Source organism: Amblyomma mixtum, chromosome 8, assembly GCF_055824585.1.
Source record: "Amblyomma mixtum isolate Tamu chromosome 8, ASM5582458v1, whole genome shotgun sequence".
Classification (NCBI taxonomy): domain Eukaryota; kingdom Metazoa; phylum Arthropoda; class Arachnida; order Ixodida; family Ixodidae; genus Amblyomma; species Amblyomma mixtum.
The window spans coordinates 137,630,983-137,646,227 of NC_143019.1; the positions used below are offsets into that span (position 1 = coordinate 137,630,983).

Consider the following 15,245-nt stretch of genomic DNA (forward strand, 5'->3'; position numbering starts at 1 on the left):
GACATACTGTGCAGGAAGTTGTATAGCTATGGCTTCCGCGGCCAGTTTCATGATTTTTTGCGTAATTATCTCTCGCAGCGGTCGCAGTTAGTCTGTTTAGGAGAATTTAGAAGTACCATAAAATTCACTCAGACGGGTGTACCACAAGGATCAGTGTTATCACCGTTACTATTTAACATTTATGTTAATGATTTTAGCTCGGTCATTCGATACAGTAATATTTATCAGTATGCCGATGATACACTTATTATTGCTAGGCATATGAATTACAAGGACGCTGTGTCAATGCTACAGTTAGACATAACTGAAACCATGGCATGGTTTCAAGAAAACAAGATAAATGTAAACCCAGACACAACTGGTATGTTTTCATAATCCGTTGCGAACTATCAGTACACAAATACCTGTTTACCTTCATTCCCACAAATGCTCGTCCTGCGCATGTCCACCCGTTCAGTACACTGATTCAGTAAAATATCTGGGTGTCTACTTTGACTCCGACCTGGCTTGGAACAAACACATGTCCTTTATCTGCACTAGACTTCGACAGATTGCTTGCATGTTGTACCGATTGCAATCACTTGTTCCTTTACGTGTAAAAAAAATGATCTTACACTCCTTAGCATACTCTGTCATACGATATGATATAGCCTGTTTTTTCAATTGTTCATTGTTTTGGAAAAACAAAATTAATGGGCTACTCAAGAACATTCTTAAAAGTATTGCTTATAACACCAACCCCCCTGCACCTGGTATTACATTGTTTAAATATCTAAAACTTCCAGACTTTGACACCCTTTTTCTCTCCACCATTGTTCCCAAGTACTTTTGGAATACTGACTTTCGTCAGCGACGCAGCATCGGTAAAGTTTTACGTGCCGATACAGGTTTTGCGATACCTCCTATAAGAACACGTTACGGTAAAAGCCTTAGAAAATACTACATTCCCCTGACCTTTAATGACCTTCCTGGGACAATATTACAACAAATTACACGATCCGGAATCAAAAGAGCTTTAATAAAACTTCAAAAATAGGTGGTGCATAGTGCTTTTGGTTCGTATTTTATGATGTTTCGGAGCATCCGATACAGTTTTGTTCCTTTCTGTGTATGTGCACAATGGCATTGCTCAGTGTGGTGTTCTTTTCTTTTATTTTGTCTGACTGATTTATGCTAATACATTGAAAGTGTATTGAACTTAAAAAAAATATTTCTTTAACGTATTTATATGACAATTATGAGTTTTCAGAGTGTACGCCAATAGCATATTTGGCTGTCTGTTAATCTGAACAAGCGCATACCATTTGTTTGTGAATTCAGATTCTACCCCGCTGCCGGGCTCTGCCATACAAGCCATGCAGAGGCTTCGGCAGGCCCGGCAAGTTGTTATGTGTATACTATGAGGACTAATAAAAATTATTATTATTATTATTATTATTATTATTATTATTATTATATTTATAATAATAATAATAATAATAATAATAATAATAATAATGCCTTTATTTTCCATCACAAGGATGAGGGAGGCAGAGAGAAAAAGCTAGGGATGGAGCAAAGTTCCAACGCTAGGCATTCTGCATGTGCAAATGATATATCTATCCTAGATAAAACAAACGTGTATATTATTATCATTATTATTATAATATTTATAATGATAATGATAATAATGCCTTTATTTTCCATCACAAGGATGAGGGAGGCTGAGAGAAAGAGCTAGGGATGTAGCTTGGCGGACTCTCGCCTGCCCGAAAGGAGATAGAAGTTGCACAGGAAAGAAATATGCGGACAGCATAACAGCATACCAGCAATGCTTAAAAAGAGAAAGAAAAAAACAGCACTAATACTAGAGAAATAAACGAAGCATGAACAGAACCTATTTTTTAACACAACTGTAACACTTTGTAACGCACAAAAATCAAACGTAAAGTTGTCCTCTCGAAACAAATATCTGCTCAACATAGCATTCCTTTAAGAATCTGGTCGCTACACGCAAGTTGTCAAAGAGATCGCTAAACTTCTACGGGGCATTCGCAGGGAAAGAGCCTTGATGGCCATCCCGGAGCCGCCGCCGTACGCGAGCACCTGGTCTCCAGTGTGGCACTGCGCATCCGGGCCACGCGCTGCAACAGGAACCCTCTTGGCGGCCACCGTATCGGGTAGCAGGGCAGCCTCCGGCCGGCTGAAGACTGCGCTGTCCACGTCGACCGCCCGCGTGGCTACCTATAAATGCCTAAATGGTTTCTTTTTTGCACTTCCCTGCGTTTTCGTCATTTTCTAGGAATACCACCTCTTTAACCGCACCTGCTGCTTATAAATGCCTAAATCCGGTATTTCGATCCCCGGTGCATTTCTCACTTTTGAGACATTTATGTATGCGGAAAGGCGCGCCAATGCACGCACAAAAGGCGCGGGTTTCACCAAACGTTTTTCTCGAAGTGTAGCTGGTGCAACCTAAGAGGATATACAAGGCGTCCCAGGTAACTAGAACCAAGATTTTAAAGAAAACTAAGCGTTCTTCAGCACTGAAAGCGCGGGGATTTTGTTAGGTTTTATCTAAAGTTACAGTATCAATTTTTTTGCTCCTGCTATATGAATAATTAGTCGAGATAAATAAATAACTTTTTAAATATAGCTTGAAACGATCAGGCGTCAATGGGAAAGTTGTGGAGCTCCACAAATACTGTCCAACCCAGGCACTTCCAACGAGATAGACTTAGCGTGGCCGTTTTTATTTGGGAAAAACTAAATCCCGCGGAGTTTAAAAAATACCACGTGACAGCGCACTGTTTGCGCCCGGATGCGCCGCGATTACAGCGCTCTTATCCGTGCTTTGTAAAAAACATCACTCGCTTCGCGCCTTTCGTGCTGCCGGAAACAGGGCTTCGCGTTGTGCTTGGTTCCAAGATAAGCGCCAGTGGGTACGGGCGGCAGTTGAAAGCATGGCTCCCGTTTCCGCGGCGATAATTGCGTTCTCAAGTTGGGAGAATGCATGCGGAGGAACGATGACAATCTCATGAGTTTTAATTTGGACGCAAGATCCCAACAACCAATGACGCGTAAAAGCGTAGAAAGTTGGGCTAGTTGGTTGGTAGTACTATTGTGATACATTCCAGCGACTAAAAAGACAGGGACGAAGGTAGACGAGACAGGACGAACGCCGGACTTCAACTGAGGTTTATTTCACAAACAGCGATAATATACAAAAGGGGGCGCAAGGAAAAGTAATCCGTGACAAGATTAACCCATAATAAAAAAAAAATAAAAAAAAAGAAATGCAGAAGGCTTCTTTGCCATGCCACTCATGTTTTCCACATCGGCGCACCTACTACTTATCGCCTACCTGGCTGAATCCACCCGTTTGCCTTCAGGTAATCTATTTCTTTTTTGTGTAGCGCCACAGAAGGGCTGCTGACGCAGTTTTCTTTATCATTGCAAATACTGAACGCTTCAAAAATTTCTCGGCTCTTTTGAGTCTTAAATCTGCGCATCACACTTGTCCTTTCTAAAAACGCCTTGCATGCTGGCTTGTGTGAGCAACGGCGAATGTGGTCAGCTAGGTGACCTCCGCCAGATAACGAATGAGCTGTCCGGCGATGCTCTAGCAAGCGTTCGTTGAGGCAGCGTCCCGTCTGTCCGATATACCGTCTGCCACAGGCGAGGGGGATGCTGTATACAACACCAACTTGACATTGAACAAGAGGTTTGATGTGCTTGATTTTGCACATAGGCCTCTTTTTGGCGTCATTCACCAGGCGGCACATGCGTCCCAGCTTTTCCGGGGCCGAAAATACTACACGCACGCCACACTTGTCGCCGACCTTCTTGAGGCGGTGTGAGACCTGATGCCAGTAGGGCACAACGACAGGTCGCTGTTTGGTACGTGCATTTTCCCTTGGCTTGCACCGCCCACCAGATTTCACCTCGCAAATCTGGGTTTCCACCACAGATGCCACAATTTCTCCTGGATACCCAGCCTTATCCAATCGCCTTAGTTGGGCATGGACGCTGTCACGCACTTGATGTTCGCACGACTTGGCAAGAGCAGACCGGACGCAATTTTTTGCTATAGCTCTTTTCACGAGCTTGGAATGGGCCGAATCATAGTTCAGAATTTGTTTCTTCGACCGTGGCTTATACTGCCACCACACACGCGTTTCTTCAAAAATAAGGCACACATCAAGGAACTGGATGCGACCTTCCTGCGGTAATTCGTGAGTGAACTTCATTCCCAATGCATTATTAGCAAATATTTCCAGAATGTTGTTCACATCGATACCTCTATCCTGAGCATCATTCACATTTACTACCACCAGGTAGTCGTCAACATACCTAAACACTTTCTGCACGTTGGCGTTGTAAAGAAACGTCTGAATACGCTTGTGAATACTAGATAAAAATATATCACTTAAAAGTGGTGCTAGGCAGGAGCCTATGCACACTCCTTCTTTTTGGATGAAATGGCGCTCATTAAAGGTGACAAAGGTAGATGACAAGTAAAACTTTAAAAGCTCTAAAAAGTTGTCGGTGGATAACCCTGTCCTGTTCTGCAGATGAAAAATCACTGAGTGTTTTCTTTTCGGCAAAAACACATAAAGAATGTGTACCGTTTAGGGCTATTGTGACAGAAAGAGGGTCTTGGCAGGGCAACCTGTCCAGGTTCCTGCAGAAGCACCTTAGAGATATTCCGCTAGAAGATCCGTTTCTGGTTAAGAATTCTAACGATGTTATTGATTATTTCTCTCGATCTCAAGCTTCAGGCAAAGAAATGTTCGCGTTTTCTATTGACGTTGAAGAATTGTTCTATTCTATACCTCATCCTGAACTTTTCCGCGCTGTAAGGAATTTTATTGAAGACACTGGGCCGGTGGCCTTTCAGAACAGGACAGGGTTATCCACCGACAACTTTTTAGAGCTTTTAAAGTTTTACTTGTCATCTACCTTTGTCACCTTTAATGAGCGCCATTTCATCCAAAAAGAAGGAGTGTGCATAGGCTCCTGCCTAGCACCACTTTTAAGTGATATATTTTTTATCTAGTATTGACAAGCGTATTCAGGCGTCCCTTTACAACGCCAACGTGCAGAAAGTGTTTAGGTATGTTGACGACTACCTGGTGGTAGTAAATGTGAATGATGCTCAGGATAGAGGTATCGATGTGAACAACATTCTGGAAATATTTGCTAATAATGCGTTGGGAATGAAGTTCACTCACGAATTACCGCAGGAAGGTCGCATCCAGTTCCTTGATGTGTGCCTTATTTTTGAAGAAACGCGTGTGTGCTGGCAGTATAAGCCACGGTCGAAGAAACAAATTCTGAACTATAATTCGGCCCATTCCAAGCTCGTGAAAAGAGTTATAGCAAAAAATTGCGTCCGGTCTGCTCTTGCCAAGTCGTGCGAACATCAAGTGCGTGACAGCGTCCATGCCCAACTAAGGCGATTGGATAAGGCTGGGTATCCAGGAGAAATTGTGGCATCTGTGGTGGAAACCCAGATTTGCGAGGTGAAATCTGGTGGGCGGTGCAAGCCAAGGGAAAATGCACGTACCAAACAGCGACCTGTCGTTGTGCCCTACTGGCATCAGGTCTCACACCGCCTCAAGAAGGTCGGCGACAAGTGTGGCGTGCGTGTAGTATTTTCGGCCCCGGAAAAGCTGGGACGCATGTGCCGCCTGGTGAATGACGCCAAAAAGAGGCCTATGTGCAAAATCAAGCACATCAAACCTCTTGTTCAATGTCAAGTTGGTGTTGTATACAGCATCCCCCTCGCCTGTGGCAGACGGTATATCGGACAGACGGGACGCTGCCTCAACGAACGCTTGCTAGAGCATCGCCGGACAGCTCATTCGTTATCTGGCGGAGGTCACCTAGCTGACCACATTCGCCGTTGCTCACACAAGCCAGCATGCAAGGCGTTTTTAGAAAGGACAAGTGTGATGCGCAGATTTAAGACTCAAAAGAGCCGAGAAATTTTTGAAGCGTTCAGTATTTGCAGTGATAAAGAAAACTGCGTCAGCAGCCCTTCTGTGGCGCTACACAAAAAAGAAATAGATTACCTGAAGGCAAACGGGTGGATTCAGCCAGGTAGGCGATAAGTAGTAGGTGCGCCGATGTGGAAAACATGAGTGGCATGGCAAAGGAGCCTTCTGCATTTCTTTTATTTTTAATTTTTTTTAATTTTTTTTATTTTTTTGATTATGGGTTAATCTTGTCACGGATTACTTTTCCTTGCGCCCCCTTTTGTATATTATCGATGTTTGTCAAATAAACCTGAGTTGAAGTCTGGCGTTCGTCCTGTCTCGTCTACCTTCGTCCCTGTCTTTTTAGCCGCTGGAATGTATCACAATAGACGCGTAAAATAAGCCTGATAACGTCGTGTGAATTACGCTGAAAAACAGGAGCCGTGCTTTCTTTCAACTGCCACCCGAACCCAACGGCGCTTATCTTGGAACCTAGCACAACGCGAAGCTCTGTGTTGGGCAGCACGAAATGCGCGAAGATGTTTTTTGCAAATCACAGATGAGAGCGCTGTAATCGCGGCGCATCCGGGCGGCGTCTTCGCCAAATGCGGCCGGCACAGCGCGCTAGCACGCTATTGGCCGCGCAGTGCTTTGACGCGCTTCCGGCGCAATTCTGTTTTCGTTTTTAAAGGCGCCCTTAGAGGTCAAGAAACATTCCAAATATGAAATTTAAAATCAACATATATACTGAGGACATAGAAAATGTGCTGTCAACGGCGCGGCGAAGACATATGACAACTGGGTTAAACAACATGGCGCCCCTGTGATTGCGCAGCGAAGACGCATCCGGGGCGCATGGAGCGCGCTGTCACGTGGTATTTTTTAAACTCCGCGGGCTTTCGTTTTTCTCGAATAAAAACGGCCCCGTTAAATCTATCCCGTTGGAAGTTCCTGGGTTGCACAGTATTTGCGGAGCTCCGCAACTTTCCTATTGACGCTTGCACGTTTCAAGCTGTATTTACAAAGTTAATTTATTTATCTGGACTAATTATTCAAATAGCAGAAGCTAACAAAATGGTACTGCAACTTTAAATAAACCCTAACAACATCCACGTGATTTCACTTCTGAAGAACGCTTAGTTTTTTTATAAATATTGGTCCAAGTTTGCTGGGACATCATTTCTAAAACTTTTCCACTCTGTAATAAAGTTGCGCGACCTTTCTAAGAGAGTCGCCGAGGCAAGACTTCTCGAGGTTGTCGAGAAAAAGAAACCCATACCGCATGCCTCCCACATGAAACCTCTCCCGCTCCGATTTGTCAGGCTCTCCGTAGCCAAGCATTACAAATCTTGCCGTTAGCGTTTTACAGAAGAACTAAATTCCTCGCTAGCCTGACAAGGCCCGGGTCCTCGTACTGATACTTGTTATTAGAAATTCAACAAAAAGTAAATTTTGGTCATGAGTGTACATTTCGCTTAATACTCTTGCTGCATTGCAGCGTTCACTGCGTTTCACTGTTTGAAAGGAGCTGGCAGGGTAGCCCACTTATTCACGACTGATCGCAAGGCAGGTGCAACACTGAGCCATTTTGTTACATAGAAGCTGGTCTTGACAAGATGGCCAGCACTGCTAGCATGGCTGCCATTATCTAATTATTCGGGACATCAACCTAGATGATGGTGTTTACTTGCACTATTTCTGCTTTTCTGGGGACTGTTTCGCGTACAACAGGTAGGCAGGATCGGTGAGCAGCGCATCAGTCGCCTCCATACAGGCTTGCTGTGGGCAAAATGCACACACACTTTGCAAGCACGCATCTTCTGCCTTCATATTTGTGCAACGGCTATTGGGCTGCCCAAACATGACAGTCGCCTCGTCTGTCCCGAGGTTCACACAGCATTTCGCTGCTACCTGCTAATTGCGTCTTCATCTGACAAAATAGCCCCTCCGCAGATGCGTCGGTCAATGCAGCAAAAGGCTGGGAAAGGCTGTAACAAAATCACATTTTTTTTTTGAAAGACATACTATTCTTTGCCACACGATCTGTTGTTCGAGGCAGTAAAAGAAAGCATTGAAGCATTGGGAACCGTAAGGTTTCAAAATGCCTATGGCATTAGCTGTACAAGCTTCCTTGAGGTGTTGGTATTCTATCTGCGCTCCACCTTCATAACCTTCAATGGTGGGCTGTGGATCATGCGTTGCGCCTATTCTTAGTGACCTGCTTCATGGACGTTATGACAGAAAGCTGAAAGGAGCCCTGCAAACCAGCAGCTCGCTGAGAGTCTTTTGTTATGTGGACGATTTTCTGATCGTCTACAAGGCATCTAATTCAGAAGCCCAGAGGGATGTAGATGTTTTCAAGACATTCGCAGAAACTCTAAAAGACTTCACTTTGACAAAGGAATTACCTGAAGACAACCAACTCCAGTTCCTTGACTTGCGCCCCTTCATACGCCCACAACACATCTGTTGGTGCTACTCTCCACGCTCAAAGAAAGGCATCATGCCATACCTTTCAGCGCACTCCAAGTTAGTTAAAAGAGCAGTAGCGACAAGCGGCCTGAAGAACGCTCTCAACAGGTCATGTCATCACCGCATCGACGAAAGCTTCAAGAGCCAGCTGCACCGATTGCGCACTGCTGGGTTCCCGGATGAAGTTCTCCGTAGCGTTGGCAACAAGATCTTGAAAGACTTCCGGCAGGAAGCCACAAGGGCGAAGGAGTACGAGAGAAGAGGAAAAACTATTGTAATCCCGTACGTGCACGGCGTGAGTCATCCGCTGAAAAAAGCCTTCGGGTGGCCCAATGTCAAGTTGGCTTTCTCCGCGCCAAACAGACTGCAAAAATTATGCAAGCTGGTCAACCGAGTAGACGCGTTGCCATAACAGTGTGGGAAGAAACACGAAAAAGCTTTCGTTGACTGCACAAAGGAAGTCGTCTGCGATCTTCCATTATCGTGTGCATCACCATACATTGGACAAACTGGGCGCTGTTAGAATGACAGGCTCAGAGAGCATAATATAGATATTAAAGACGGCACAAGAAAGAACTTGCCTGAACACGTGACCACTTGCCAGTGCATTGCAACTTTGGACCTGACAAAGGTTCTTAAACGCTACAAGTACCAACTTGAACGTGAAATATTTGAAGCGTGTGCCATTGATCAACGAGGAGTGAAGTGCGTCAGCACTCCTTCTATTAACTCTGAAAAGAAAAGAAGTCAGATTTATCGATGGCTGATTGCGAAGGAACATATAACCTAGTTTTAATGTTTTCATGTTTTTTATCATGTGGGCGAGATATGGGTTTCTACATATTGCCGTTGCTGCAATAAACTTCTTTCAGTTGACAGTCCGCGCCTGTGTCTGTGAGTTCTCACTTCATGGTCCCGTCTACTGCGCTGTTTCTATTCAAATAATGTACCAACTAGCCCTACTTATTCCTCTCTTGAAAATCACTAAAGATATGCGTTACAGAGCAGATTATAACGGCACAGGAAACAGTGCAGCCCAAAAATAGAGACATAGCCAAAGGCAAAGTTTTGACGCCAACTCGAACAAAATGTCACCCAATTTGGCCATTAATAGCCCAATCTGGCAACCCTGGCGGGAACAGCGGGAACCACGAGGGAGGCGAGGCTAGAGGTGTGCGCCGGGCCGGTTTCGACCAGCGGCGGAGTGGTCGTCGTCTGTAGTCGGCGGCGGCGGCGCCGGTGGCGTAAAAACCGAAACCACAAATTAAGACAAAGCAGTTTCGCTACATCCTTCTTTGTTAAACAGGTTGAAATTCTATGCTTTACATGCAGACGTGTTGAGAGCGAGTGAAATGAATACCGATTTGTAAATCTTATTTTTCAGCCGACATTAACACATTATGCAAAAAAACAGCGCGAACAAACGGGGACGAGACGAAGAATACACAGGAACAAGCGCTTCTGTATTCGTCTCGTCCCCGTTTGTTCGCGCTGTTTTTTTGCATAATGTATCACCAACTCGCCCGCTTAACTATCCTGTTGACATTAACACAAGTTGGCACATATCTCAATGCGCGTATGCTGAGTGTGTCATTATGTATTTATTTTTCCAGGAATGTGCAGAACCTTGCTTGTTTCTCTTTGTCGTAGTCACAATTGTTTTCTCTATTTTTCATACCTAGGTTTATATCATATTTTCCAGCGCGCAGTCAGTGAATTGCTCTTGCATTGCTAAGCCAGCACCTATGCACGGGACACACTCGAAGCGTTAACCTAGTTTCCATTTCTCCTGACTAAGATTGTATATATACAATGTGCTTTACGCACAAAATAACCATACCCTTTCTGTTACTAACGTTAGCACCTAAGCTGTGAACCAATCAGTACATGTTATAACACAAATGTTCCCGGCTGCATGAACCTTGCTTTGAACAACGTTTTCGAATGGTGCAACCAATGGGGCATGGTTCTGAATGCTGATAAAAGCGTTTATATGCCGATAACCCGAAAAACCATACTTCATAGCTACACATATAAATTAGGCTATCTCCCTCCTCAACAAGTATCCAAGTGCAAATACCTAGGAGTAACCATAAGTAGCAATCTATCGTGGAACTTGCACATAAACAACATCTGCTCTGCTGCATTTAGAAAATTGTGCTGCTTAAGACATAAACTAAAACATGCTCCTTCTAACATTAAGCTACTTTGTTATTCTTCAATAATTAGACCTAAACTCGAATATGCATGCATAGTGTGGGACACGTATACAAAATCTAACGTAAAAAATCTGGAAAGAATACAGAGAAGAGCTGTCAGGTTTGTTTTTAATAAACATGCCAGGTCTGATTCCCTAACCACTTTAATGGAGGTTAATAAAATTGAACTACTTGAACATCGGCGAAGAAAGCTTAGGTTAGAATTTATTTCTCTTTTATTACACAGCAAGCTTGGTTTGGATCCCTCATCATACTTAACGCCGGCACCAACCACACACACTCGTCATCACCATCCCAGTTCTCTAACACCTATATTCGCTAGAACAGACACAAGTTTTCGTTCTTTCCACGCACAATAACAGATTGGAATCAGCTAGTTAAACCATTGTCCCATGAGTTTTAACCAATTTTTACTATATTGTGTTGTTCTTTTTTGAAGTGTTGTGTTTTTGCGTGCCTTGATTGACTTCTTCGCCCACCTTGCTTGGTCTCAGTGTCCGCAGTATTTTGTAAATAAATATATAATAAATCAGATGTTCTGAATATTAATCGCTCTTTGCTTAAGTACCTTTCTTTGAACGGCAGTTTCCCGGAAGCAAAAAGAATCAAAATATTTTTCTAGTATGTGCACGTATCTCCAGCTGAGATATGTTATGACGAGGTAGAATAGAAATTTGCACAATTCGTTAACTTATCACCAGGCTGAATGAACAAAGTGCGGGTTAGTATAATGCAGGCATAGATGGGGGCACGATTAATTCCGAAAAAAAAAGTTTTTTTATTCTACAGATAGAAACTTTTATAGTTCAGTGCAGCTATCGGTGTCAGTTGCATCATATTTGTGATATATACGAATGCTACAAGTAACAGCATCGCGCAGTAGAGATCTAGAAATATTTTTTATTTGGAAGTCCAATGAACGTTTCAAATTTTCCAAACAATAAAATGAGAGGTGATAAAAATTCAGTATTTTAAAATATTAAACACAGCATATATATATATATATATATATATATATATATATATATATATATATATATATATATATATATATATACGTGGACGTGGACGTGGAAGAGCCCCAATGGGGAGACTAAAAATGAAATAGACTTCATACTGTGTGCACACCCTGGCATCGTAGAGGATGTGGATGTCCTCGGTAAGGTCCGTTGCAGCGACCACAGAATGGTAAGGTCTCGTATTAGCTTAGATTTGAAGAGGGAACGGAGGAAACTGGTGAATCGAAAGGCTATTAACGAGTTAGCATTAAGAGGGAAGGTAGAGGAATTCAGAATATCGCTGCAAAACAGATTTTCCGCTTTAACTGAAGAAGACGACCGTAGTGTTGAAACAATGAATGATAATCTTACAGCTATCGTTACAGAGTGCGCCGCAGAAGTAGGTGGTAGGATGGTTCGACAGGATACCAACAAGCTATCTCAGGAGACTAAAGATCTGGTTAAGAAACGTCAAAGCATGAGGACGTCTAACTCCACAGACAGGATAGAACTAGCAGAGCTATCTAAGTTAATAAATAAGCGCAAGGTAGCCGACATAAGAAAGTTTAACATGGAGAAAATCGAGCATGCTTTAAGGAATGGAGGTAGCCTAAAATCAGTGAGGAGAAAACTGGGCATAGGTAAAAACCAGATGTATGCGCTAAAAGACAAACAGGACAATGTCATCAGCAATATGGATAAGATAGTTGAATTAGCCGAAGAGTTCTACACAAATCTATACAGTAGCGAATGTAATCATCAAGTTACTGAGAGAGGCAGTCGAGCACAGCAATGGGACATCCCGCCAGTAACGAAGGGAGAAGTGAAGAAAGCCTTAGGAGCAATGCAAAGAGGGAAAGCGGCTGGTGGGGATCAGGTAACAGCAGATTTGCTGAAGGACGGAGGAGAGATTGTGCTACAAAAACTAGCCACCCTGTATACGCAATGCCTTGTGACCTCGAGAGTACCAGAAGCTTGGAAGAACGCTAACATTATCTTAATTCATAAGAAAGGAGACGTCAAGGACTTGAAGAATTACAGACCGATCAGCTTATTGTCCGTTGCCTACAAGGTATTTACTAAGGTAATCGCTAATAGAATCAGGAAAACCTTGGACTTTAGTCAACCAAATGATCAGGCAGGCTTTCGTAAAGGATACTCGACAATAAACCACATTCACACTATCAATCAGGTGATAGAGAAATGCGCAGAATATCACCAACCCCTATATATAGCCTTCATTGATTACGAGAAAGCATTCGACTCAGTGGAAATCTCAGCTGTCGTGCAGGCATTGCGGAATCAGGGTGTGGAAGAGTGCTATGTGAAAATATTGGAAGATATTTATAACGATTGCACCGCTACTATAGTTCTCCATAAAGTCAGCAATAAAATTCCAATACGGAAAGGTGTCAGGCAGGGAGACACGATCTCGCCAATGCTCTTCACTGCCTGCTTACAGGAGGTATTCCGGGGACTGGAATGGGAAGAGTTGGGGATAAGAGTTAATGGAGAATACCTGAGTAATTTGCGATTCGCTGATGACATTGCCTTGCTAAGCCACTCAGGACAAGAACTGCAAAGCATGATCAATCAGCTAGACAGGCAGAGTAGAACGGTGGGGCTAAGAATTAACATGCAGAAAACCAAAGTAATGTTCAATAGCCTTGCAATGGAACAGCAGTTCGCAATTGGTAGCGAGGTGCTAGAAGTAGTAAGAGAATATGTCTACTTAGGGCAGGTAGTGACCGCAGATCCGGATCATGAGAGGGAAATAACTAGAAGAATAAGAATGGGGTGGACCGCGTATGGCAGGTTCTCTCAGGTCATGAATGGTAGCTTACCAATATCCATGAAGAGAAAAGTATATAACAGCTGTATCCTACCGGTACTCACCTATGGGGCAGAAACGTGGAGGCTAACAAAGAGGGTTCAGCTTAAGTTAAGAACAACGCAGCGAGCTATGGAAAGGAAAATGATAGGTCTAACGTTAAGAGATCGGAAGAGGGCGGAGTGGGTGAGGGAACAAACGCGGGTTAATGACATCCTAGTTGAAATCAAGAGGAAGAAGTGGGCTTGGGCAGGGCATGTAATGCGAAGGCAAGATAACCGCTGGTCCTTAAGGGTAACGGAGTGGATTCCAAGAGAAAGCAAACGTAGCAGAGGACGGCAGAAAGTTAGGTGTGCGGATGAGATTAAGAAGTTTGCGGGGATACAGTGGCGGCAACTAGCAAAGGACAGGGTTAATTGGAGAGACATGGGAGAGGCCTTTGCCCTGCAGTGGGTGTAGTCAGGCTGATGATGATGGTGATGATATATATATATATATATATGAAAGAAGCCAACAGCCACCGAAACCAAGGGGCACAGGGGATTTTTTTTAATTTATTTATTTTGTGGTGTTGATCAATTTAGAATATTACTGAATATGTTATCGCTTAAAGCTAATTGATTAGAAAAACAAAAGAAAAAACAACCACATGCCGCCGGTGGGATCCGAACCCACGACCTCCGAATTACGCGTCCGGTGCTCTACCTCTGAGCTACGGCGACGGCTGTATCAATTAGCTTTAAGCGATAACATATTCAGTAATATTCTAAATTGATCAACACCACAAAATAAATAAATTAAAAAAATCCCCTGTGCCCCTTGGTTTCGGTGGCTGTTGGCTTCTTTCATATTTATAACGAGCCCCTCCCCCTTCCCTTGTTTATATATATATATATATATATGTATGTATATATATATATATATATATATATATATATATATATATATATATATATATATATATATATATATATTGTGACGCCCATTAAAAGGCCTATTCTACCTATTCTATTCCAATTCTACATGATCGGCGCTGCTGACTAAGCCGAAGATGAGGAGAACGAGGTTGGTGGTGTCTCGTGCTCGGCAAGCGGACCCAGCTGCTTTCAGTCCTCCGTCCCTGTCTCAATAAACCCTGGGCGTAACATCTTGGTGGAGGTGCGGGGTATACTGGTTCCCCGAAGACGGATCCTCTGCCGCAACCTCGCCGGAGTCGTCGCATTGTTGGTCTGCCGCCTTCTGTGCTCATGATGTCCCTGGACGGCGACGCTCCGATGTCTGTGCCCAGCAGTTCATGGCAGCATTTCCGGGAGCCACGGCCGTTCGCAGGCTCAACCAGCGAGGACGTAGATGAATGGCTTACCCACTACCAACGGGTGAGCCGCTACAATAAGTGGAACTCTTCTGCCCGACTTGCCAACGTCGTCTTTTCCCTGACCGACACGGCCCTAACATGGTATGACAACCACGAGGATTCATACGACATGGGACGACATGGGACCGCTTTGTAGAGGAGCTAAAGAAGTGTTTCGGCGACTCTGTCACGAAGAAGAAGCGGGCTGAACAAGCGCTTGCGCAAAGGGCTCAGCTTCCCGGAGAGACCTGTACAAAGTACATTGAAGAAATCATAAAGTTATGCAAGGTCGTCTCTCATGGCATGACAGAAGAAGACAAAGTTGGTCACCTACTTAAAGGGTTTGCAGAAGACATTTACAATTTTCTTATCGGCAAAGCAAGTCTAGATTCCGTGTCTGAAGTCATCCAG

At 43.7% G+C, this 15,245-nt stretch overlaps 1 protein-coding gene across 2 annotated transcripts in view; it reads left to right on the forward strand.

The window, feature by feature from the left end:
- Window positions 1–15,245, forward strand: part of LOC149334593 (uncharacterized) — a 65,360-nt gene that overhangs the window by 20,802 nt on the left and 29,313 nt on the right. The window contains exon 3 of one of the 2 annotated variants that reach the window (XM_089555236.1): window positions 2,038–2,254. The exons of the other annotated variant lie outside the window; for it this stretch is intronic. Coding sequence (XP_089411362.1) covers window positions 2,038–2,163 — 126 coding nt within the window. The 3' untranslated portion in view covers window positions 2,164–2,254. Of the gene's footprint in view, window positions 1–2,037; window positions 2,255–15,245 lie in introns of those variants that run through there. 2 annotated transcript variants of the gene reach the window in all.